Source organism: Cibotium barometz, chromosome 5 (genome assembly GCF_041138505.1).
Source record: "Cibotium barometz isolate CiBa-2024 chromosome 5, ASM4113850v1, whole genome shotgun sequence".
Lineage (NCBI taxonomy): Eukaryota > Viridiplantae > Streptophyta > Polypodiopsida > Cyatheales > Cibotiaceae > Cibotium > Cibotium barometz.
In genome coordinates, this window is record NC_141050.1 from 50,625,879 (window position 1) to 50,653,559 (window position 27,681).

Sequence of the window (27,681 nt, forward strand, 5' to 3'; positions counted from 1 at the left end):
TAGCTACTCACCCCTTGCTCTTGTATATGGACAATTTGATTGTAGAAGGGAGGCCACATGATATTGACATTACAGGAGCCAGTCAATTTGTTAGTCAAGCGTATGTAGATGATTCCTTCTTCTTTCCCAGGAACACACAACATGATGTCAATGCAATCATGGATGCTTTGAAGCTATATGGATTAGCTGCTAGATTGAAGGTTAATTTTACTAAGTAGAAGCTGTTTCCTATTAAAGAATGTGATTGGCATTCCTTTCTTTGGCCAGGTTTCATATTGCCTCCAAACCAAATAGTACGGCATCTTGGATATCCTATAGCACGGAAAGTGTCTCTCAAGCAACAAATGGGTTATGGATAAGCTGAATCATAAGATTGAGTATTGTAAACTGTCAACGTGGCCATTGCATGTACGGTTGCGTATTTGTCCAATCCATCATTATGGCCTTTGTTCAGTTCCACTTGCCTCTTGTGCCTTGGTCAAATAAGAATATTGACAATTTCATGTCCAAAGCTTTAGAATGTTTATAGCGGATAAAAACAGATAGATTGCTCAAAAAAGAACTGTGACATGCGGCGACTGATCGATGTTAAGCAACCTTGGATTAGTGCTACACTTTACTTAAGAGATGATTAACTGAGATGGACACAAGAGAGATGAGTGTCAATGCAATGCAATGCAACTATCTTAGATGATGAATGCGGTTACAATGAGATCCAAATGGATCTATGATGTCCTAGATGATGTCTACCCCAGGAAGAGAGGGAAACATGCTGGAAGAGAGGGAAACATGCTGAAGGATGATGAAGGATGGCTGTCACCAATCCAAATGTCCACGACTGCTGAATAAGCCTTTTCCTGCTGGTCGGCTGCCCCATAAATGAGCCTAAAAATTGCATAAAATAAACTAGATGCTGTGGATGATGTGTACACTGCTGCAGGTGCCTTGCCAGCCCCATACATTGATGTACAAGCTGAACTAAATGCTTTTAATGCTTGGAAAATGCCTGATAAATCATACATAAATATCCGATAAATATTTGACGATGATTCTGATGCTGGGAATGATGCCATGTCCAACCGGGAGATTTCTATGTCCCTAAACCACGCAAGGCATCATGCAGCTCTTCCTCTCTAAAAGACACTTCCATTTCCAATGCTTTTTGAGGTGTAGCAATTTGGTTAATCTATTGCAAAAGAACATGATGCGCATGCAAGGTTTGTTGTGATGGTTGTTATTAAGAGACTAAGGTTATGTAAAAGGGGAGGAGAAGGGTGTGTGTGTGAATGGACTTATGGTCCACTAGCTCACCTATTTAAAGGTGGAGCTAGAAGGCATTTTATGAGCATGAAGCTTAGTTGTATTTTGAGCAACTTAATAAGCAAGATCTTTTCTTGTATTTTGTGAGTCTCTCTCCTCCACATATTTGATCTAGCATGAGCACCACTAAATTCTATCATGGTATCACAGCTTGGAAAGATTAGGTCATTTTTGTGGTGTAGAATAGGTCAATTTTATTCTCTTTTCTTTTGTGGAGCTGAACCTCCTGCCAGTGGAGGAGCTCTAGCAACTTGTGGAGGCAAGAACTCGGCGTGCTTCCATTTGGGAAAATGTAGAGGAGGTCCGGGCGCTCAGGAACGTACAGCTAATTAGTCGATTACTCCTCCCTCAGCCGCGCCATTGCACTCTGAGCAGGCCGGCGCCCGTTTTCTGAACCGTTGTTTTTCGTACGACCATTCGCCGTGTGTAGGCGATTGCAGGCTTAGTGGGCTTAGGGCTTTTGAAGCCCATAGTCTCAAGGCTCTACAGCCGAGAGATGAGCTTCAATGCCTGTCAGATGCGCTCGTAATCAGCAAAAGACCAGGGTCCCCTGTGAGGAAGCCATGGAAGCTTCAATAAAAGCTTCACAATAATGTTTTTTTCACTAATCTCCTCTTCTTAGCTCTAAATCTCTTAAGTGCCTCTTGAAAGGGCTTTGCTCCAGATCCTCTGATGTTGTGGGCATACACCATGAGGTGTTCATAAGCCTCATTGTCATCAAGCTTCATCAACATCTTCAAGTGCACAAAGCTTCTCAAAGTGTACTTATAAGCACTAATAGTATTGATTAATACTAATGAGGCTACTAATCCAGCAAAGAGGAGTCATTCCAAAGTGTTTCTAAACACTAAGAGTGTTCTTAAATACTAATGGTGAATCTAATCACCAATGCAAGTGTCATTAGGCGCTAGAAATGTGCTCTTAAGCACTAATAGTGTTGCTAAACACTAATGGTGATCTTAATCACCAAACAAAGTGTTCTTTGATACTAATGAAGCTAATCTCCATCAGAATTAGTGGTTGGGCAAACCCTAATTGCTAAACCATAAACTTCACCATCTTAATCTCCTTTTTTATGCAACATCCTTGACTTGATTAAGGGTTGTTGCACTCTCATAAGCCTTTCTCTTTCTACTTAAGCGAAAACATAAAAAATTTCTGGTTTTTTCCTCTTCATAAATTAGCCCATTACTCTCTAGTAATCTCCTTCAATACCCAATGTCAAAGGACAACACCCAAATTAAGAAGCTCTCAGGAGAGGGCTTCCACACTTGGCAAGTCCTTGTCAAGTACAAGATGATGTCCAAAGGTTTTTGGCCATTCATCTCCGGCACTAAGGTTATTGATCGAACTAAGGCTGAAGATATTGAAGATGATGAGAGGGCACAAGCCATCATCATGCTTCATCTTGATGAGGCTCTCATTCACCATGTGGACCAGCTTCCGACTGCAAAGGAGAAATGGGATGAGCTTGACAAGCTCTATGGAGCTCGTGGTAAGAATTCCAAGATCTCACTTAAAATTGAATTTTTCAGTTTGGAACTCAAAGAGGGAGATGGCATTGGAGCCTTCATCTCTCACTTGAAGGGCCTTATGGCTCAACTTGCATTAGTGAATGCGAGAATGGATGAAGATGATGCAGTGGCTGTTTTGCTAAAAGCAGTCAAGAAGGTGTACCCCACCTTAGTCACCACCGTGAAGAACATACCTAATCCCACCCTTGAAGGAGTCATTCAATCTTGTCTTGATGAAGAAAAGAGGCCAAAGGGAGGAGCTGAATCTTCAAATGCAACAACTTCATCGAATATCGAACAAGCTTTGTTACATCAAGTGATCAAAGTAAGATGTGTCCATTGCAAAAAGGTGGGTCATTTGGTAAATAATTGTTGGATCAAATATCCCAACAAAATGAAATGTAACAAGTGTAAACAAACGGGACATATCACTTTCAAATGTCCTAACAAAGAGTCAGAGGCTAACTTTGTATCAGCCTCTAACTCCATTGAGAAACTGTTTTAAATCTCAATGTAACCACACTTATATTCCTAACCTTGTACGCCCAATGTTATAAAGGCATCCTATGTCCAATACCACCTATTCCAATTTTTTTCATAGTTGGTATTTAGGGGGGGTATTAAGAGACTAAGGTTATGTAAAAGGGGAGGAGAAGGGTGTGTGTGTGAATGGACTTATGGTCCACTAGCTCACCTATTTAAAGGTGGAGCTAGAAGGCATTTTATGAGCATGAAGCTTAGTTGTATTTTGAGCAACTTAATAACCAAGATCTTTTCTTGTATTTTGTGAGTCTCTCTCCTCCACATATTTGTAGGGTATCAAAAAGGGCAGGAAAATGGTTCAATACTTCTATCTCTAGCTGGTACTTATTTTGGGTCCATTGTCCATTGTCGTTTTGGAGTCTACCTAGAAGTATGCAGATTCTTAAAGAAGGCCTTTGAAGAGCAACCTTTATCCTTGAGAGATTTTTGTCTTGCCCTAATTTGCTATTTTTGAAGTTTCCTGGCATCATTGTGTTTCAGGCAATTTTGAGCCTCTAGAAAGTCATCATGCTCTAGAGCAGCTACCCTCCTATCTGTCAGTAATTGTATTGTTGATTTTTCAATCAATACATTTTGCCTTTCCATGCCCATATACCATTTGCCATATTTTCGAATAACATCCTAGATTCTGATTGCAAATCTTTACCACGCTAGATCTACATCTATTTGCATGTGAAGCTTTATAGACTGAATTTCAGTGTCCACCAAAACTTTGAATTGCTAATGTGTCAGGTAGCTATTATTAACTATAAACAATTTCTTGTGAGGCAAAGGTACATCATGCATAGTCATGCCAAAATACAAATTCATCCATAAAAGGAAATGATCTGAAGTTTGCATAGAGAAGTCTATGAACATAGTGCAAGTAAAGGCATCAAACCGGTATGCATTTAGCATATACAGTCGATCCAATTTGGCCTAATAGTCATTGACAGCATTGTGATGAAAGGTATATCCTTTTTGGGTAGGCATTAGATGCTTCCATAAGTCACACGTTGTTGTGCTTCAAAGTACATTTTGCCATGTCCTTCTCTCAAAAGCAATTATGTGTGATCTATGAGAGCTATTGTCTCCATAGTCTGGTGAATTATTGAAGTCACCACATAAAAAGGCATTTGTGACCCATGGATAAGCCTGCAATTGTTGCCACATTCGAGCTGGAGTTGCAGATGTTTGCAAAGCATATACAGTTGCAAACTCAAATATATCACCATTCACCATACATTTAATGGTCATCCATCTGCCTTGAGGATCGTTATAGGCCAGTTAAGGCTTTAGCCCATGCCTAATCAAAATGGTAGCGCTAGAAAAAGCATGATTACCAGCATAAAAGATACAAAAACCCACAAAGCAACCTTCTCTCTCAGCAAAAGAATGTCGGTTGTGTTCTTGCAAGCAAACTATGTGTGGCTGAGTTCTATGTATGTAAGCCCAAATCAGCCTCCATTTATTTATTTGACAGAGGCCTTGTACATTATATGTCAAACATCTAAGTGGCATATACATATTTACATGTTTATGTAATGGGAGCAACAGATCTTTCTTAAGTTTCCACCAACATGGCTGCCTAGCTTCCGGCATAGCCATGCTCAACATTAACCATAGCATCTGAAGTACTCACATTTCCAGGGTCAAGTGCAACATTTGCAAGTGGCAGTGATTGGGTTTGCTCATATAATGGATCAGCCCTCACAATTGACTAAAGTCGACCAACACCTGCAGGTTGGAACATCATTAGCTATTTCATTAGTGCTATGTCCACTAGTCGAGGCAACCTCTGTCCAATTGCGCGAGACAATAGGTCTGGGTTTTATGATTTTTTTGGGGGTCTGCAAACATTTATATCTTGCTTTTCTTTCTCCTTTGGTTTTGGCATAGGAGAACTAGTGGATGCAGCTTTCATTTTGCCTTTGTCCATGTTAGCATTTGGGGCGTGTTGTACATTTTTTTCCTTTTGGGGTTGCATATGACCAAATTTGCCACAAGTTAAGCAAGAGCTAGCAAATCTTTTAAGTTTAAAAAAGACATCCTGGGAGGGCATGCCAGTCATCTCCACATAAAAGGTGACATCTGGCGGTGTGGGTTTATCAGTATCCCACAATATGGAAAACCTATTGACATTTCCATTCGAGCATGGGGGGCACACAACTTTGCCCAATGCTTCTACCAAAAACAGTAGTGCAGCCCGGCAATAAAGCGGGAGGTCGACTACCTCCACCACACAGGGCACTTGTGCCTTATGCTTTGATAGTCCTTAATTGGCAACCATGGCAAAACATGCACTAGTTGCCCACCATAAAACAAAGGCGATTTTTCCAGCAGTGTTTGTTTCTATTGCAGATCTGTGAATATCACTTCAGAAAAGCCACGGTCAGCTTTATGTACACCAGTTACAAAACATCCCCCAAGCAATGCTTTAAGCCATTGTGCGACAAGTGCTAGTCTGGCATTTTCGCAGGGGAAAAAAGGACTACAGCCTTTTGAGCCAGATTCATCACAAGATTAGGCATTACATGTCCAGGAACTTTGACACGGAATTGATGCGCAAGAGTCTTCCAAACTTTTTTAATTTTAGGAAAACCTTCATGGAGAGTGTCTGTAAACAGCTGCAATTCAGGATTTTCAGTGTAAAGGGAAAGTATCTGAATCTCCAATGAGCTCTTGTCTCCTCTTTACATCTCCACGCTTGAAAGTTTGTATAGGGTTCATAGCTGAGAGACTGTACAGAAAAAAAAGACCAGAGAGAGAGAGAGAGAGAGAGAGAGAGAGAGAGAGAGAGAGAGCAAGGACAAAGAGACGTAGGGCAACCAAGGATCACTGTACACACAAATACACAAGGTCTGAGGCTGGGCAAAACCAGAAGTGGCGTCTAAGAAATGTAAAAGCTACTGACAACAGGTGGGTGAATATCAGCTGCTGAAGAAAGGACGATGGCCAGGTGGAATAGGTGAACGGCTAGCAGGAGGTGGGGAGGAAGAAGAACTAGCAGGCAGATGGAATTCAGGGATAGAAGGCAGGTGCTAGCAGGAAGAAGACAACTGCAGCAGAAAAAGTCGACGTCTAGCAGCAGGCAGGTAAGGATCGCGAAAAGACCATTATATCAACCAGTGCGCGCGCGTGCACAAGGCACAGATGACGCAGGTGAACACGCTTGACAGTCCACACACACACACACTCTCTCTCTCTCTCTCTCTCTCACACGCGCGCGCGCGCACACACACACACACACACACACACTCTCACCATGACTATCCTCCATCCACCATAGTCATGGCTTGATCCTTCATCCCTCTCTTTGCACATGCTCCGTCTTGGCACCATGAATGCTAACAAGATGAAGGCTTGTAAAGGCTTTACAAGGCCTAGAATCAAACTGCCCAGCTGTTGTGAGTTTGAAACATCAACCTAAGCTCAATCAAGGAAAGATCAAACCCGAAGGAAGAGTAAAGAAGGGCACAAATTCATTTAGGTTACCAGAGGGCTATGCATACTTTTTTCTTCATGTCATTGTATTTTTCTTTGCTTTGTGCTACTTCGTTGAAAAACACTCAATTTCTAAGCTTGGATATCTTATGAATGTGTGTGCCGCGCTCATGTGTGTGCACATATGTAAATGTATGTATATACGTATATATACATATGAACACACACACACATGGCGTGCACACCACACTTGCACCCACGCATGTGCACACAAACACATATATGTATATATGTTTGTTTGTATGTAAATAAGATCTAAATGCTAAATACTTTTCAATGTCTACTCAAGATGGTTTTTGTTTATTTATTACATTTTTGATGTTTTTGTAGGCAATGATGTTGTGGTCAAAGCAAAGGCTGGCACTGGGAAGACAGTAGCATTTTTGGTGAAGTCTATCTTCCATAGCTAGAATCTCAGTGTTTTCACATCCTTTGGATCACTTTCCTTTCTATTACCTTGCATAGCTTAAAGCAATGCATGATTTAATTCTATGTGTGGTATGAATATCAAACTATTACTGTTGCAAACTGGCATCACATGATCTTCTTTTGCAGCTTCCAGCAATAGAGGCAGTTTTGGACGCATGCCCGAGCAGTCAAAGTGTCGGAAGTGACATCATTTCTCTCATTGTTTGTCCAACTCGAGAGCTTGCTCTTCAGATCTTCACTCAAGCGCGAACATTACTACAATTTCACACCGATTTCAAAGCAAAAGTTTTAACTGGAGGCTTTCGTGTATCCAAGGAAAGGGAGACTATACAGGCCAGTGTGTGTCAGGTATATGTTGTGTAGGTATGTAGATTTTTGGGCTTATGAAGGTGTGTAGATTGGATTTCTAGGTTCTCTGTGCTTATGAAGTGTTATAATTTTTTGGTGTTTAGATTGTTATTGCTACTCCAGGAAGGTTACTTGACCACTTAGAGAAAACAGATGGTTTCAAACAGAGGCTCAGGAAGTTGAAACTGCTTGTCCTTGATGAAGCCGACCATGTCCTAGATATGGGCTTTCGAAAGAGTGTCGAAGACATAATACATTGTTTGCCTTCATTTCGGCAAACTTTGCTGTTTTCAGCAACGATCCCCAAAGAGGTCCGTAATGATGGATTTTTTTTATAGAGTCCTTGCTGCTGTAGCTGGAAAAATATTTGATTTATGGGGCTTGCTATAATAGATTGTTAGAGAAGTGATTGATTCTACAGATTCGAAGCATATCCAAGATCGCTCTGAAAGATAGCCACAGGTTCATTGATATGGTTGACCTCAGTAGCACGGAGACACACCAACAGGTTTCTAAATTTCAACTTCAAAGTTTAAAGTGTAATTCTGTGAGCTATTACCTCTGGCTGGATACAGAACCATCCTTGCTCCAGGAATGTGGTCCCATCATGGCTGCCTGCTGTCAGGGATGAACAGGCAATCTTGCCTGTCCCAGGCGAGGGGACGGTTTTGTTTCTAGCCTTATACTGTGAACTCACTTTGTTTATTGCATCAAAACATGATTACAGGTTAAGCAAAAATGCATAGTTGCACCTGTTGAAAATCATCTTGCAGTGTTATACTCGGCTCTTAAGGAGCACATAGAACTCAAACCCAATTACAAGGTTTGAAAGCCAATATAGCAATCAAGCCATCCATAGAAGGGAAAATTTCTTGGATCATATTAGTTCATCTAAATAAATGTTTTTTTTAAAAATCTATGTAGGTACTTGTCTTCTGCATAACTGCCAGGATAACTGGATTCCTGCATCAGCTTTTCAAAGAACTTGGTTTCAATTGTAGTGAAATCCATTCAAAAAAGAGCCAAATGTACCGATTCCATACCTACAAGGACTTCCGAGATTCAGAAGGTTCAACCATTATGTTTACTTCGAATGTTTCCTCTCGTGGACTTGATTATCCGAATGTGACTCTTGTTATCCAGGTTCTTGTGAATTATGAAGACTAAGGTCTTTTCATTTCTAAAGTTCATTTTGATCTCATGCTTTTCCCTGCTCACTGCACGTGCATGTGCACACCGCACACAACAGGCTTGAGATGCACATGCACACGTATACACACACACACACTCAACATTCACAACACATGCATGCTCTCACATGTGCCTGCTCGCGCATATGCACAACCAAAACATGTGCGTGCATGATATGCGCTTGTGAATGCAATTTTTTTCATTTGGTGTGAAAAGAAAGTGGCCACTTTTCCGCTGTTGTCATACCCTAGCTGTTTTACCTAGTCAATTCTAAGCTTCTCAACTCTGTAAACAGATATTCTGACACTGGGTAATGACTCTTTTGCACACCTGCTTTGTCCAGGTTGGTTTGCCGGAACGTGCAGGGACATATATCAACAGGATAGGGAGAACAGGTCGATGTGGGAAGGATGGAGAATCATTACTGTTATTGACACCTTGGGAGGAGTTCTTTCTTGAAAAAGTCGAGAATCAATCCATTGAGTTGGTTTCTTCTCCTAAGATTGACTCCTTGACAGAAGCCAAGGTGACTAAGAATTTTAGTTTGATGAAGGGTTATCTTGAATTTCCGCTTTGAGCCCCTTTTTTTGGTGCTTTTAAAATCCCCAAATAAGCTGCCACACCTGCCCCAGCCTCCCTGCTGAACCCTGGGCCGCTATTCAGGCTGTTTGGTTGCCCTTTTATCTGGTTCATTATTTCACTAGCCATGGCTGATCTGGTTCACATGCTCTTTAGCTGCCTGTATTGCTACTTATGTTCTGTGCCTTGCACTCTGATAGGTCAAGTGATTATTATGGATCTTTAGCAATGTAATGTACAAAAGTAGCTAACAAGTCTCTTGTTAGTGTGTCCAAAGTTAGGTTGAGTGAAATCACAAGAACCCAATTGTTTTTTACATGTCTGTGGAGACAAGAAGGTACTGTGCGACAACCAGGCCCAAAAGGGCAGCCAAAAATGGCCCTCTATAACAGCCCAAGAAGGCCCTCATTAAAAGGCCTAAAAAGGCTTTTGACCAGGTCGGCCAGGCTGGCCGACGGGGCCAGCCGACCTGGTCCTTTGGGGGGGGGGGGGGGGGGGCAGCACTATATAATGCCCTACGCTGCCCCTCATTTGGCTATCAACGCAATCATCTTCATCAATCAGCATTCCACACGGTGCCCTGCTCCTTCACCAACCAGCATATAGCAGCGGTGCTCTGCCTCACATCATCCATCATCGGGCATTCATGATTCTGCTGTGTGGCGCCCCAGCAGCTCGCCCTCAACTGATCCCGGCTGCACCCTGCTCGGCCCTGTTGCTGCAGCCACAGCAGTCATCGCTCTGCCCCTGCGCAGTCAGATCCAGGCTGCCGCCCTGCCCCGTGCGCAGCACCCTGCATTTACTCAGTCTTGCGTTTTGCAGGACTTGCTCAGCACACTGCTCTTGTGCAGCCCTGCATTCACAGCCTTCGACATCGAGATCCTCGCAGAATGCCACCACAGTCCCCGACACGAGCCTTCGTCACAGACCGAGCCTCTTGCTCCGACTTCGTCCTTGCTTCATTGCTGGTCTACTTCCTCAGGGTCACTTCATCAGTGCCTCACACAGAGGCTCTCTTGTAGTGGATTACATTCACCATTATACATATATTCATTCATCCATTTCATGCTGTGTTGATTTGCTCTGATCTCTTGCACATCAGGTTCTTTCGTCCTTTTGCCCTCACACCTCTGCTACACACAAAAACCCTAATATTATAAGGGGGTATCAAATATTTGCCGATTTCTAGCCAGTGGGCAAGCCATTTAGACAAGCCCTACAAGGAAGCCACTTGGTCAGTTGGAGAGAGCATCTCGCATAATTGTTCGATGACCATGTGATGGTAATTACATCTTCAAAGATGCCCACAAAGCCAAGCACCCAATTTTCTACAAGTAGGGGACTGCAAATCATTTGCACATACAATCACAGCTTCATATCACTGTTCCTGATGGATGTTTTGGACTACCATTGTGATGTTTGTAAGACCTTAACTTCTTTTTCAGGCTAATGAACAGTGTCTGGGCCTCTTTCTACGAGATGAGAAAAGATTCTTAGAGGTCCATGTAGAATATTGGGCAGTTATGTAGCCTCCTTATCTCAAGAAGAGGGCTTAGGAACCTTGTGTATCTCTTAGTTTTAAATTTTTCCGCAGCTGCAGCCAGCCTGGTTTGAGAGTCAAACCCCCTATGAACTGCGCTACAGTGGAGATGCTTTCTTATCCCGACATTAAATTTTGATGTAATTTCTGAACTTAACATTGTCTTAGGTGCTTAGCTGGATGTCATAAGGAACTGCTGTGCTGAAACAGTGGACTGCTGTTCTAAGAGGGGTCCCAAAAGTTGATTGATTACTTTATGCACATTTTGCAGATAGTTTCTACCCTGTCAAGTATCGATTCCATAATACGGTGGCATGCGTACCGAACATGGCTTGGCTATTATCTATCCTTGACCAATCTAGCATTAAGTAAAGAAAAGATAGTCAGTCACGCCAATGAGTTCAGCTCTTCTATTGGATTTGATAAGCCCCCAGTTCTCCCCAGATCAATCATTTCAAAGATGTCGCTGCGTGGGGTTCGAGGTTTAAGAAAAAAGAAACGAAGACAGCTTTGAGCTCATCATGTAGGCATGATGAAACACAGGCAAAGCAAAGATGGATCGAAGAGGGTTTGAGTATAATCGCTTGTTATGGCCGGTATGTCATTGCAGAGCACAAGCAGAGAACACACATTGCATGCAACTTCCTCACTTTGGGTTCTTTCCTATCCGGGTACGAATAGCTGCCAAGCTCAACATTAATCCAGTGTAAATCATGCAGTTGTATGTTCAGCTTTTCCAAATAGAGTATTTGATTAACATCTTTGTGCAATGTGGCAGGTACTTTTTGATGTTGGAGTTACACTCGGTGCTATGTTGAGGGTATTTACACATCACACCCCCACCTGTAGAGTAAGGGAAAAATAGCCACCCATCCTTCTTGGAGAAGGGGATCTCCTCCATCCAAGCCCCCACTTTGGAGCAAGGGAATTATTGCCGCACATCCTGCTTGGAGAGGGATCTCGGTTGAGGATAATGCGTGAAGTGTAAAAGCCCCATGTCCTACACCAGATTTTGAAAACATGCTTTTAATGAATCTAATATTCAAAGGCTGAATAGGCGGGACTGGCTTAGTCAATTCAAAGCAATGGTGGGTTCAGAAGAAGCAACCTGCCATCTCTTTGGCCCATGCCCTACCGATGGGCAAAATTGTGATGATAGGATGGATTGAGAACGGAGCCAGGAGTCAATGTGCAGCTACTTCAGCCGAAATGCCACATAGCTTCAGTGTTCAAACTAAATTCCAAGGACTCGATGATAAATCACAGTGCTTTGCTACTTCCAAGGTCTTATTACAAGGCATTATTTTTTTGTAAATACAGACATGAAGGTTTGATGGGCATAGCAGAAACTGAAAGAAAGCATTTAAGGAATGATTCCCAGTAATTATATGATTAGCAACGAAGTTAAGCAACAAGCTAACCATTATCGGCTTCATAAATTTTGGCCTCCACATTTTCACAATAGTAATGGGTCTTGAAGGTAGATTTGTTCAACCGAGGAAGCCAAGGAAGAATTCCAGCTCAAGCTCAACCGGATATAGAAAGACAGGTTGGCAAAGGATGGACAGGTAGCCGAGGAGGTGATTGAAACTATGCGAAAAGACACCGAACTGGCCAAATTCATTTAGAACCTGACATGTCTGAGGGATCATATGGCTTCTTCTATTAAAAAGCAATACTTGTTTGTAACGATATAATTGGTTCTTCTACATTATAATATAAGGCCCATTACACATCGCCATACCCCTGCCTGCCCATGCTGATGTGGTGGGGGTATCCACCGCCCATAATTCATGGGCAGGCAATCCCCCCCGCCCAATCCCCCACCCATACATGGGCGGTGGGGTATGTATAACGGCCCTAACTCTGTGCTTAAAAAAAAAAACAATAGTAATGGGTCCCCCTCTTGTAAGGTGCAATAAGTCAAATGTCAAATCTTTGGGTCTAGGACAATATAATTCTAATAGTAACTGACAACAGCTCTAGCGCATAACCTTGGTGGATTCTTTCTTTAACACAAACAACTAGCTCATTTACCAAGGGGAAGATGAGCATGGTACCTATGTAGCAGCATTACTCAAACCTTGAATCTCACCATGATTTTTTCTTATTTGTGCACCTAAAGCTTCAACCCTTAATGAACGTCGAACATTATTGAAACGTTAGCTCTTGGTAAGTTGCTTCTTTTCTGAAAGCAAGGGAAAGGTAGGGTTTTAAGGGCTTTGACATCATTGCACTAAGAATGTCTTCAACTCTTTAGGATAATTAAGCCCTTGTATTCTGGAGCTAGTCATATAGTTATTTTTTCAAAATCCACTTTCATATCACATGTTATTTATGTGTACTCGTAAGTTCGTCTTCGGTTTCCCAAAGCTCATGCAATTGAAGGTTGAAGAAGCTAAAGAGTGCATTTTGGCAACATCTTGGAGGGTCACTAACAACCTTCTATTTATGTTTACTCGCAAGTTGAGTCTTTGGTTACCCAAAGCTCATGAAATTGAAGGTTGAAGAGGCTAAAGAGTGCATTTTGGCAACATCTTGGAGGGTCACTAATAGCCTTCCTAAATTGTGATCTAATCCTCTTCAAGAACTAGCCAAGAGTGGCTTCCATGTAGGCTTTTAAAATATAATCTACAGGCTAGATGAAAACTATAAGTTTGCAAAACATGTGAATTTTATGGGTTTCCATGATAGTTTGCGAACTTGATGGTTTGGATTGATAGCCTTGGTTAGTGCATAGTTGGTGCAAAACGGGCCACAATTCAATAGTGTTGTGTGTATTGCACCTATCTTGTATCAGCATGTGGGAATTATAAGCTTGATTAATTTTTTATATGACAAAAGTGTTTCTCTGTTCGAGTCTTGGAACAAGCTTGCTCACTTCTAACCCGACTCGAAAAACAAAAACAAGTTAATTTTTTATGCCAACCCATACAACCAAAGTGCCTTCTTGTAGTTCAACCATATCAATTTTGTGATTACGTGGATTGTGAATGAAAAATAGGCAACCATGCATTAAGATGTGCAATCATAGGTGTCTTAACCTTGCTTCACTGTCATGAATAAAACAAAGATCAACCACATACATAACATTACACATTTTGATAATCTTCTTACCCAAATTTTAAATGCAATATGGGTTTAATGCTTATGGTTATTTAAACATCCCTTTTCTGGGCCTCTAGTTACTTAGCAGTACAATGTTTGTCTAATTGCAACAAGCCTTAAAAATTTGTGCTAACTAAGTATAAATCAAAACACTCATTGGGTACTTCACCAATCTTGTTGAACTGTGTGTGCATACCCTTTGCAAGCAGATCATTTAGTTGATGATGCAAGCTTTTATGTGAGACAATTAAATAAGAGATGTTGGTATACGCGTGCAACATCGTAGTATTGGTGCAGTATGGGTGCATAAGATAGTGTGTGAAGCTAACTCTCATTGGCAAGTGTGCTTGCTTTTGATTTTCTTGAAAACTATAGGCTCATCTTGGAGCATGATGGCTCACTTGGTGCCCATAGGCACTTTATGGAGCATTTTGTAAATTGTGTACATGCCTCCTTTTATCTTGTTTCAGTCTTGTTTTAGCTTACTTTCTCGTGTATCAACCTTTGAATAAAAGCACACCAAGTAAGTGGGCAACACAATGATTCAAGAGAAAAAAATTCATGATAGCAAGCATTGCAAATGGAGTGTCATGTAGACATTACATGAAGGAGGAGTTCATGAAGAACTTGCTTGACATGAGCAACTCCTATTCATAATTTCACATTTTCATAGTGCTATCAAGGTTCCTCCTCTTTGCAAGGTTTTTTATAGAGCTCATCTACATTACTAGATGCTACTCTGTGTGTATGCCAATAGGAGTCTCATTAAGCCTTCATACCACTTTGACCATGCAAGCAAGGTTGAAGCTTATTAATCCATTTTGTTAAAAGATAATGCTAACATTATATACACATGCATGCAGGCTACATTGACAATATGGATGACCAATAATAAGGCCTAGGAAGACACAAAGCACTGTATGGACATCACTAAAGACAATTATATAGGCATTGTAGCTAGGACACACCCTCAATGTTAGAACAAAGGTGGCTCGCACATGTGGAGAAAACACTTCTACTACCCAATTTTGCCAAGAGGATGACTTGTTGATAACAGAGATAGGAGACAAGCTTTGCAGTCGTTGTTGAGAGCAATAGTGATGAGAAAGTGGATTTGCTTTAGTGCTCCATAGCCAAAAGCATCTTGGAAAACAACTATCTAGATGATTATGACCTTTGTTTTGATCGGCAGATTTGCAACATTCAGAAAAGTTGAAGTACATGTACAAAAATGAGCTTATGGAGGTTATTCAATCATTTCGTTTTGAAGGCACTCACAAGAAAACCTATATTCTATGATGGCTGAGCTAATAAAGGGTTCTAGCCAAGAGGTGGCACAGTAGGGCACTGCTACTAAGTGCCCTCATTTAGCTCTATATGCCTTACTTACTAGCTCACACCCTCCAAGATTCATTTTACACCCCTCACCCCCTTTTAACTCATTTAAGAGAGAGAAAACACACCTAAACCCAATTTTGACCAGCTATGAGGCCTTTCATGCTCCAAGGCCCAAGATGGCAAAAATCACTTTTAAACTCATTTTAGAGAAGAAGAGAATCTTAAAAGCACCCATATCACGACACCCCCCAAAGATTCATTTTACACACCCCAAGCCCATTTTTAACTCAATTCAATGAAGACCAACCCACCAAAAAATCTAATTTGTAGCATCCATAATAATTTTGCTCACTCCAAGGTCCAACTTGCCCATAAGACACACTTTAAGTCTCATTCAAAACCTCGAGACTCATTATAGAGAAGACAAGCCCACCTAAAAGCTAATTTGGAGCATCTATGAATACTTTTCACAACCTAAGGCCCACCTAAACCATAACACTCCCTCGAAGACTCATTTTGCACCCCCTAGGAAACATTTGAATACTTAATGGAGAAGACTAGTCCACCTCTTGCCCGATACTCATGAGTACCTTTCTTCAAACCCTAAACTTGAAACCCTTGTAAACCCTAAATGCTATAACTATGAATGCAATTGTGAGGCCCACCTATTGTGGGCACCTTAGAGGAGATTTTGTGCAGGACTTACACGACTTTTGCAAGCTATGATCAATATTATATTATACACCATACCAACTTCATGAAGGCTCAACAAAACATTAAAATAAACTCAAGTGGTATACTCTTGCATACTCAAGGAAGGTGATAATAACTCTCCATTGGGGACTTTGCAAACCAATGGGGAGGTCCCAAGTTGCATTATTTGGCTTGAATAAAATTGTATTAAAATAATACACTATTATTGTTAGAAATCAATGCTCCACCCTCATCATTGTCACTGTGCGCGACTGAGGGGTTGCTCTATTTTGTAAGGTCCCCCCTCTATGAGCGTAGTTGTTGTGCCATGTGTGATTGAATGGTTAGGAGATAGCTTATGGCACCAAGCCAAGACAGATGCCGAATAGTTAGGAGATAGCTTATAGTACCAGGCCAAGAAGGATTCCGAATGGTTAGGAGAGAGCTTATGGCACTAGGCCAAGAAGGATGCATTTAAGTGTGGGCCGATTGGCCACTCTCTTAGGTGTAAGGAGATCTTTTTGGGACACCTTGTCCTTGGGTTGTGGGGCCCAAACCAGAGCTATTAACCACTCCGTTGTGGTTAACATGGTTTCATCCGTCTGACCTACCATAAGGCGCTTTGACATCTTCTCGCTCGAACAGGGGCACCTATCTTAGACGATGCTGGAATATATAAAGCGGCCTTACCATGAGATTAATGTCAAATAGAGATAGTGTAAGGACTTTTTTGTGCACATACTTGCTTAAGAGTAGAGTGGAAAGCTAATTTTTGTTCATGCATTTTATAATTTTATATCGATTGTTATAATTGGTAGCTTAGACCATGTAAAATCAATTTAAAAAAAATAAAAAAACACTTATCCACTTGCATAACCACCATTAATTAGGACTAGAAACCTTAATCACCTACTATTAAGTTTATAAAATCTCAAAAACTCCAAAAATTAGACCAAACCATCTCTCTAGTTGGGAGACATGAGCCAAGAGTCTCGCAAAAAAAGGCGTGAGTCAATACACGAGCATGGAAACATGCCATGAGTCAGAGTCTGGACTCTGGAGGCATGGGTCAATAGAGTTGAGTCCAGAGGTAGATATATACCTAACATCGTGCCATGCAACTAAAATTTCCTTAACGACTCGTAAGGACATACCTACTCATGTCCTTTAAATATTTTCTTATTATCATACAATCTGTACCTGCCTATAATTTTCAAGGAAAACTCTTATCCTTTGTAATTATTGGGATATTAAGTACTCTTAATGCCCAATAATTGCTCAAAACCTTGTCATTGACCTATATCATGAAAACTAATGCCCCGGATAGGCCTATTTCATAAAAATTAAATCCGTGAGTCTAGTTCATATAAAAAAAGGTGTGAGCTAACATGAGTCTAGATACATAAGCCTACATTTGTGAGCCTAAATAGTCTACAGGCGTGAGCCTACATCTATGAGCCTAAATTCACGAGTCATGCATGAGCCTATAGATATAAACCAACCAAGCATGATAAGCCTAGCTCACCAGACCTAGGTGAGCCTATTTTATATACAAAAAAGGTGTGAGCCTACAAATGTGAGTCTAGAGGCATGATTCCAGAGACGCGAACATACAAACGTGAGCCTAGAGATGTGAGTATAGACATGAGCCTAGCAAAAAAAAAAACTATTTTTTTTTGTAGCTTGAGCATAATAGATGTGTCTTAAATTAGTTTCAAACATGGTTCAGCACTAGAGACTATTTCACTAGAGTGAAACCCTTTGATGCGAACTTAATCTAGACTAATTGTTGGAAATGACAATATAATCGATTGAAGTGTATTGAACCATACCTCCTCAAACCCACTCAACCTTCAATCCCACCAACACTCGGCATAATACTACAACTTAATAGAGTGCTCTCCCATGTTAAGAAGGTAAGACTCCTTGTGCAGATCTACCTCGAACGAAGAGCTTTGGGATGAGATGAGCCAATTGTTAACTCTCTCTGATGACCTTTTAGACGCCAATGCCTACCCACCACACCAATTTCCACCTCCTATGGCCATGGGCATCGGGATTACCACCTTTCACTCTTATAAGCCCTATTTTATATATCTGGCATGTGCGATTGCCGATTGTCTATAAAAGGTGTGCCACGGGATTAGTTTGTGAGAGTACATGCTTTAGACTAGGTGTTTGCACAAGCCTAGGTGACCTTGGGTACCCGAGGGCCTATTTTTTTAACTATGGTGGGGCCATGTATGAACACTATGAGCTAGGTCTAAAGGCCAATTTGTAACTCTCACACCTCATTCTCTTGTATGCTCTTATGTGAATACATTGTGTGCTCTTGCTCCCTACTCTTTCACCTTCTTGCCTGTTGCTTGCCTAGTGTAGGCTTAAGCTCTTGTTTGATCATCTATGCATGTGTGAGTGTGTGTGTGAGAGGTGGGATCGACTAGTGAGTGCGATCAAGCTACGAGACATTTGTGACATCAACATGGAGGTCGAGCTTGCATGTGCTTCTTCCCGATGTGACCTACGAGTCTACAACAAGGATCGACCAAACGCAAGCGTGTTCACGAGGTGAGTGACACACCCCGTCAACTCTTGTTGTGCTACCTAAGGTAGATTAGGTCCCGATTAGAGCTCTCGTGTGCTCTCGGGAGAAATACGCAAGTTCCCCATGACACTTTGTTTGAGACTTTATTGATTAGTTGGCATGAGGAGCTTCCATAAATGGCACCGTTTTGCCGAGGAATAGTGTGTCTGCCTAGCCACATTGCATCTTGAATCCATTGTGTTTGGGCTCTTTTCTTTGATTTACTAATGAGGCTACTAACGAGTTTTGACAAAAATCTCCTAAAAATCGTGTGCTTTTGTTAATTTTGCATCAGTTTCATGTTTTTCATGGCATTTATCATCTCTTATTACCAACTCGTAAATTTCATCTTTGTTTTGTCACTTTTGTCAATTTGGTTCAATATTTTCATCTTGTTCCAAAAAAAAGGGAAAAAAAGAAAGATTAACAAAAATGCTCATTTGATACCCCTATCGACGGAATTGCATGAAACAAACCCCACCATTGCGTCCGTAGCATGCCAATTAGTCTATTTGTACATGAGTGCGCACGAATTGACAACGTTTGTGCTTGATTTTGGTGCTTGCATTGAAGAGGATCGTGCTTGATTTTGGTGCTTGCATTGAAGAGGATCGTGCTTTGAAAATTTCTGGTTTTTTACATAAAAAAAAGGAATCAATGAGAGTTTCAATCGGTAGAATTAGTCCAAAAAAAAATAAAAATAACATTGTCATCATGTTTATAGTATGGGAATTATTCAATTAGAATTCTTCAATTTGGTTGTGTTCAAATTGGTGACGATTTGGAGCATTGCGTTGCATGGCCTTGGTGCATGACAAAGTTTTGTTTTCTTGTTTGTTTGTTTTGTTTGTTTTTTTTTTTTGGGGGCTTACCAAGGTGATGAGCGCTAATCACGATTTGAGCGCACCCCACTATATATATATATATATATTGAATCGCTACGCGGTCCTGCCTGTTGCTCCATGGCAACCTAGGTCCACACTGGCTTGCTGCCATCGTGTGCTGCAACTAACTAGGCCGCGCCCTGCAGCCTTGACTCCCTGCCTGCACCCTAGGCTGCCATCCGCTAGAGGCCCCACATCGTGTGCTGCCCCATCACCATGACTAGAACATACCCTTCCCATATCCCCTTCTTGTTCTCCATCGTCCAGTCACTCATGAGGGCTCAGCTCTTAGACCTTGTCTCCCAACGTGACACTGCCTTGCGTAAAGCCCAGGTCTTTGAGTGGTGGAATCATTACATCCCTTTCACTCGATATGATGATGCCTGGTCTTTCGCTTGCCTATTCGTGTCTTCCAAGATCTTTGTTCGTTGCTCCATGAGGACCTCAAGCAAGGAGATACTCCCGTCCCACTTGCTTCCATCACCGCTCGCTTCATCTCTGTGGAGAAACAAGTGGCTTGCTTCGTCTTGCCCGTGGTACTCGCATCATGCAGCTCAGCAAGCACTTCGGTCTTGGGAAGTCCACCATCACCAAGATCACACACAAGTTCGTCAATGCATTGATTACACATCGGCCTCGTTTCCTATCTTGGCCCTCCGATGCATCGGCCTCTGCTCGTGTGGGAAGGAAGGTTTTCGTCGTCTCCAAGGATTCCCGAATTGTTGCGGTGCAATCGACGTTACCCACATCGAGATTGAGTGCCCGACAAGGGAGGTGGCCCAGATTGGTACGATGGAAACAAAAGGTATTCCATGTGTCTACAAGCTATTATTAATAGTGACATGAAGTTCCTTGATGTCTTTGATGGCTGGCTTGGGTCTAGTAACGACTGCAGGATTATTAGGAATTCTTCCTTTCAGCAGACCACTGAGCAAGGCATTTTGCTCAATGGCCCTTGCTTCGTCGATGGGGACTTCAGCATTCGCCGAGTACATCATAGGTGATGGGGGCTATGTGTTGAAACCTTGGCTCATGATCCCCCTGCGAGTCTCCTTCCACCGAGTTCCAACGTTGCTTCAACTATAAGCTCTGCTCCACTTGCATTGTTGTGGAGCGTGCCTTTGGTCATTTGAAAGGTCAGTGGCAGTGCTTGAATGAAAAGATCACCAATCCGAAACCAAAACTTGTGGCTAGGTGCATTCTTGCATGTTGCATGTCTGGAGCTGTGGATGATGAGGATTGCATGGTGGTGGAGCAGACCGTGACCCCTCCCAATGTTTCTACACGCTCCAACCTCGCATCAGCCCCTCAGTACCGTGGAGCACTTGGGTGAGCTGGAGCTCAGAGGGATGCTCTGGCCCGCTATGTTATGTAGCATTTCAGTTTTTATTCATGGCACTTTGTGACAATCGAGGATCCATTCATAAGTTAATGCCAAATATTAGTCTTTGTGTCAATGTGTGTGATTTAAGTTCATAAGGCATGGTGTTTAATATCCGTTCACAAGTTAATGTGTGAAAAAAGTTCATAAGGTAATGTGTGTGATATAAGTTCATATGATCATGTGTGTGATTCATGAGTTGAATTGTGACTATCGAGGATCCATTCATAATTTAATGCCAAATATTAGTCTTCGTGCCAATGTTTGTGATTTCAGTTCATAAGTCGTGGTGTTTGATATCCGTTCACAAGGTAATGTGTGACAAAAGTGAAGATCGTAGTGTGTGTGATATAAGTTCGTATGATCATGTGTAATTTAAGTTCATGAGTTGAATTGTGTGATATAACTTTGTAGGTTGATGTGTGTGAAGAACATGCTCATGCATATGTGCTTTTTCTTATAATAAGTTCATGAGTTTGTGTGTGCAATACAAGTTATAATAAGTTCATGAGTTTGTGTGCGCAATAATGTCTTCACAGCACATGTTAATTCATAACGAACAGGCAAAGCGATGAAGAAAGCAAGATCAGTTGCAATGCATAAACCTGCAGAAACGACCGCTCTTGTAGGAGAAGGATCCGTTGTGCCAGTTGCAAATGGAACGTCATGACCAGCAGCAGGAGCTCGTAAAGACAAGTTATGAGGAGGCGGTCGTGGTGGTAGAGATGGAGATAAATCATGTGGGTGCCATCTCGAGGGTGAGAACTGGTGCAGGTGAAGGCCAGGCCAGGTGAGGCAGCCACAGAAATGACGGGGTGCATGATGAAGCCACGAAGGCGAAGAAACAAATTACCGCGGGAGGACGAAGGTGAATCGGTGCATGGATGCATGCATGACCTCTTTTGTGCCAATTGCCTAGGACACGTGCCAGTCCACTGCAATGCGAACCAGACGTTTGAAGCCAGTGCCCCTCCTTTTCACCTCGAGTCCAAATTCGACGGTTGATTCGAGCCACGTGGTAGCGCGCACGCAATGAAAAAAAAAAACTTTTTTTTTCCAACCAACGAAAATAAGGATAAACATTTACGCTAGCCAAATTTTTAATAAAAAAAATACAAACTATCCAATTCTATAACTCAAATAGCCACGTTGATTACAAGGCCAATGAAAAATTTATCAATTCAACCGTGAAAAATACACACGCCTACAATTACTACAAGTGCAACCTTGTAGCCATACACGAAAAGCTTCCTAGGCACGAACACGACAAATCCGTGGCTTCCTGATGCTACCCGCCAAGCTCCGCATTGCACTGCGGCAGCCGGCTAGTTCCCAGTGCGGTAGTGCCCACTTAACAATGCCACACCTGCAACACCTGCTCCACCGACTGCATCGCTTGATCCACACCTACACACTCTCTCTTGTGAGCTGTCATAGTTTATTTTTTATTTATATTTAATTTAATTTTTACTTTTTTAAAACTATATAGCACCAATTTGTTAGCTCTCACACCATACGACACACACACCCAATCTCTCTCACCCGATATAGCCCTCCACACTTCTATCTCTCCCCCCCCCCCCCTCTTAGCAACACATGAAGCTGCAAAGCAAAATATCACACAGTGCAAGGAGGTTGGCATCGTGGATGTCTCTACAAGCATAACCCTCGAAAGCATTTTAGAGGCTTTGGACCTGGACCCATCTTCAAATATGCTGGTTGGATAGTTGCAGTTTTTGTATTACAACAATCGTGTGAGTAGGCCATTAGTAGCCAGTACTCGCCACCCGATCCACAATCTTGCATGGTTTGGTAGTGTGGCTGATCCGAGAGCATTGTGTTGCTAATGACCCGGCGATCCACATCACTCCATGATGGGAGCATTTGTGGCCTAAAGCAATCACTTTAGCTAAAAGAGAGAAGGCTAAAAAAAGTCATGGTCTGCCTCATCAAGGCTCTACACCCTGATAACAAACCCCACCACATCAAGCCCACATCTAAACACCGGTGGAGATCAACTTGGTTTTTGTCTTGATCATTAATGTAGTAGTATTTGGCAGCCTTTCAGGACCAACAGTCTTCACAAAACAAAAACAGTTCAGAGCGACATGCCTTCTACACAAGTTCAGGAAGAGGACGAGGTAGAGGAGGCCGTGGACGCGGTCAAGGAGGTGGCCGAACAGGTAATCAAAATTATGGCCAGCAGAGCAGCAATAACAATAGTCCCAGAATTCACAACAACAACAACAACAACACGCAGGTGGAAGAGGCCAATTCAGAGGCACGGGGAGTCAAAGAGGTCGTAGAAATTGGCAAAGGCAGTATAATGATACACGTGGATGCTTTTATTGTGGTAAGCCTGCACATGTGCAGGAAGATTGTTATAAGAAGCGGGAGGCTGACATGCAAAATGAAAAATTGCAGCAAAACAACTATGCATCCTCGAGCAGAAACAATGAGGATAATGAAAGGTTGTTTGTTATGCAGCATGTCGTTAATGCCATGTCTGAAAATGTTGAAGCAGCACATAAAGATGATGTATGGTACGTTGATTCAGGTGCTTCGAACCACATGACAAGTCATGGGGAGTGGTTCAAGGAGATGAAAAACCTTGAAAGACCAGGTTTTGTGGAAACAGGGGATGACATTGCTCATCCAGTTGCCCATGTTGGAGATGTGCCATTGTTTATGCAGGATGGCAAAGTGAAGTACCTTGCAGATGTACTTCATGTTCCGAACATAACAACCATCAGGGTTTGCAGGTTCGGTTTAACTCTGATGGTTGTTATGTTGAAGACTTTAAGGACAAGTGCAGGTTGGTTGTGCAAAAGGCAACAAAGTGGGCAGAATGTTTACGTTGAATGTAAACATGCCTGAAGTGAGTGCTGCGATGTTTGTGCAAATGGTTCAGGAATTGTTGCAGACACAAACATTTGGCATAAAAGAATTGGACATGTGAATGTGCAGAGAATGAATTCTATGCAGACTAAAGGAATTGTGACAGGGCTGCTAAAGTTTAAAGTTGAAGGTATGCAAAAAATATGTGAAGCATACCATTTGGAAAGCAAACAAAGCATGTATTTCCACGTGACAGAAATGTGAGTAGAAATGCACTAGATGTTGTGCATTCAGATGTATGGGGTCCGAAGACCATGTCTATGGGAGGCTGCAGTGACATTTATTGATGACCACACAAGGAAAGTGTGGGTATACTTCATGAAGGAGAAGGGTGAGGTGTTCACTCACTTTCAGAATTTCAGAGTTATGGTTGAAAAGCAAACATGGAAATATGTAAAGTGCCTAAGGTCAGATGGAGGGGGAGAGTACTTCACCAATGAGTTCTCTGAATTTTTGAAGAAAAATGGTATTCGGAGACAGTTTACCTGCAGATACACTCCGCAACAAAATGGAGTTGCTAAGTGAAAAAACAGGCACATTGCTAAGATTGCGCGAGCATTGATGGAAGAGAAGAATATGCCGCATAGCTATTGGGCTGAAGCTGTTTCTACATCAGTTTACATCATGAACAGGACTCCAACTGCAGCCATACATGATGTAACTCCAAAGGAGAGGTTTACTGGTAGAAAACCTGATTTGTCTCATCTGAAAGTCTTTGGATGCATTGCATATGTGCATGTGTCAGATGAGTTGAGAACTAAGCTGGATCCAAAAGCTGAAAAATGTGTGTTTATTGGATATTCCCTTGAGCAAAAGGGATACAGGTGTTATAACCCTGCTACACGTGAGTTGAGGGTAAGCAGGGATGTTGTCTTTGATGAGATGAGCAGCTGGTATGCTGCTGAAAAAGAAGCTGTTGGGGCTGATGTGAGTGGAAATGTGGTTGCACAAAATACAAGTCAGCAATCACATTCTTTGAGTGGACCAGGAGAGTCCTCATCTAGTGGTTCAATTGATAGACCATGGAGTGGCAGGTTGTGTCATAATACCAGTCCTGCAAATGTGATTATAGTACATCACATAAAGGCAAAGAGAAAGTGGTTGAGCCCCTTAGTATGCCTGACATTTCTGCAGGTTTTTGTGAACTGGCTTTTGATATTGGATCTCGTTGGTTGACTAGCTGGTCTTCAACAGAGAGTTCGGATGATATATTTTTGTAAAACAATGGACTCAATATTTTGGAGGATTATGATCAGTAATACTATGGTTTCATTGAAAGATTGTTTTAAAGACAGCCGAATCTGTTAAAATGGCAATTTCATATTGGGTGTGTAAGTGGTATGACTACCTTGAATTTTTCTTGAAGTGCCAGCTAGGGAGGCCTAGGAACTCTTTTCCTCGGTACCCAGGCAAAACATAACCAAATTTTTATAAAGGAATCTCACCAATACAGTGGTTGGGCGGTTGGCTACCGGTTGGGGTAGGCTGGATCAGGGGATTCCTCCGATACAAATAGTTACGATTAAGTTACGTTAGTTAGATTAAGTCCTAGGAAGACGTTGTTCTGTGGGAGGGAATCAGCAGCTATGCCTCAGTAAAGGGAGAAAAAAGTGGTGATTCTATGGACCAAGTGCAAGTTTCTTCCTTGATCTGGCCATGTGACTTTCAAGTTCGGTCGGATCAGTTGGTTAGTTAAGACTTTGACTCGTTAGATCAATTCTCCTGTTAGATGATTTTCCTGGTGGAATCGCCGTGTCTTTCGGACGAGGGAAGTTTTTCCAATTTCGGTTTCAGAGGAATTGTCGGGCTAGTCTCTTGTCCGGACATCCATGGTGGGCAAGGCCCTGAGTGTGGATCCCAGCCCCATGCGAGAAGCTGACGTTGCTTCCGTCGACCAATGCCCGAGAAGGGGGCATTCGGGGAGGGGGGGGTCTCATAGCTGGTATCAGAGCGTTGTTGGAAGCTAAGAAGGAAAAACGAATTATATCAGAAATCTATAATAAAAACTCAGAAAGAGCATTCACGTATTAAGTTTTCATTCCTTAAGCTTCATTAATGAAGACTTTTAATCCATGAATTTGGTTTTATAGATGGAAGTTCCATGTTTATTCGGTATTCCCGACCTCACTCAGTCTCAGGATACGACTGCTTTCGCCTTCGAGCATATCGTCTCCTCCGCACGACTCGAACGAGCAGAGCCAGACTCGCAAACCATTTCGAGGATTTATATTTCCCAGACCACCCGGTTGAGAGACGGTAGCATAAGTGGCATGCAGGGCAATATGTCCACGCCTCTTGCAACCAGTGCATGATGCTGATGAGGGAGAATATCTCATTAGCCATGGTCCTGTTGAGGTTAAAAGTGATTCATGGTGTTATTCTGTATCACCCCACGCCTCGAGATTTCAGACTTTCCTGCCATATCTATAGACTTCTTAGCCGCTTTATTCCAAAGAGTAAGATAGTATCTCCTTTAGCAGTGAAGGGAACATTTGTATTGGGGCATGTCTGTAGCCCCAGTATCGTCGTCTTATGCATTTCCCGCGGAGGTTTTGACTTTCTGGAGCCAAGATGCTCTATGTACATATTGCAACCTTTATATAAATAAAGAAATGTTTTGTGGAAAATTCTCAGTTATATAAGTGATTTGTTTATTATATGACGAATTGAAGAAACAAGATCTGTTTCTCGGACATATGTCGTAGATCTCCAATAAGATCGATTATCTTATTTAAGCAATTATTTTCTAAACCTCTTAAGTCTTAGGATCTCATTGACAAAATCAAATAGGAATTTAATAATGTATCCTTTTTGACAGAATCATGAGGCACGCACGAACCATGCCAACAGCCAGATCCTCTCACAGACGAGAAAGAGCTTGACCTCGATGTTTGTAAAGCCCTTCACAGAACTCAACCAGGTCCCTTTAAGGGTGAAGGGGAGAACTTGGGCGAGGCTATGGAGAAATGGGTCGAGGTAATGGAAGAATACTTTGATGTCACCGGATACAACGAGAGGAGCAAAATGGCTCTTGCAAGGCTGATAGTGGAAACAACCAGGTTGGCATAGAGAAACCATTGCGAGACCAACCATTTGAATAGGAACACCTAATCCTGGAACGATCTCAAGGCTTATCTAAGGAAGAGATTTTGTCCCCCTGGATTTTTAGAAACTAAGATGAATGAATTCTTAGAGTTAAACCAGGGGAGAAAAACTATTGAAGAATATCGCCAGGCATTTGCTCTTCTCCTCAAGTACTCACCACCGTTAGATGAAGAGCAACTCATGGCCAGGTTCATTCAGGGAATGAATGAACCTTTAGACATGGTGGTTAAGAATGCCAAGCTAGTTTCCATGGGTGAAGCTGTAAGGATGGCAAAGGACTTCGCTAAAGCCTTTATCGTTTTAAAGTCCCGCCAAAGCCAGCTCCCTCATCCTTCAAGAGATTCCAAACACCGGGAAGTTCTTCCAACCTTCCGCCTCCAAAGAGACACAAGGGTCCCAATCAGAATTAGGAGACATGAAGTTTCAGAAATGAAGGAAGACCTTTTCCTCGAAGCTCTTTCTCAGGAACTCCAGCTCTTTCTAAAATGCAGAGGGAAGAGCTTCAAAGTCAGAATACATGTTTCGGTTGTCAGGGGATTGGGCACCAACTCAAGGATTGCCCATCTCCTTCTGTGGGGGGCCAAGGAAGCCAGGGTCCCAGAGTTTGGAGACAAACTCCTTCGTATTAGTCCAATCAGGGTCCCCTTTCTACGCCAAAATCAGGGTACCCAAAAGAGTGCAAGCTCAGCCTCTGCAGCCTCCATGCAAAGTAGTCTCTGAACTCCCAGAATTGGGGAAACCAA

The 27,681-nt window shown here is 42.2% G+C and overlaps 1 protein-coding gene across 2 annotated transcripts in view; it reads left to right on the forward strand.

The window, feature by feature from the left end:
- Positions 1-12,882, forward strand: part of LOC147638609 (DEAD-box ATP-dependent RNA helicase 26-like) — a 48,545-nt gene extending 35,663 nt beyond the window's left edge. The window contains exons 3-11 of one of the 2 annotated variants that reach the window (XM_086798527.1): positions 7,191-7,246; positions 7,416-7,637; positions 7,742-7,948; positions 8,059-8,145; positions 8,365-8,460; positions 8,562-8,805; positions 9,172-9,354; positions 11,219-11,618; positions 11,726-12,882. In XM_086798527.1, coding sequence (XP_086654653.1) covers positions 7,191-7,246; positions 7,416-7,637; positions 7,742-7,948; positions 8,059-8,145; positions 8,365-8,460; positions 8,562-8,804 — 911 coding nt within the window. In that variant the 3' untranslated portion in view covers position 8,805; positions 9,172-9,354; positions 11,219-11,618; positions 11,726-12,882. The remainder of the gene's footprint in view (positions 1-7,190; positions 7,247-7,415; positions 7,638-7,741; positions 7,949-8,058; positions 8,146-8,364; positions 8,461-8,561; positions 8,806-9,171; positions 9,355-11,218; positions 11,619-11,725) is intronic. The other variant, XM_086798526.1, reaches the window with a different exon arrangement.
- Positions 12,883-27,681: the final 14,799 nt, after the last annotated feature.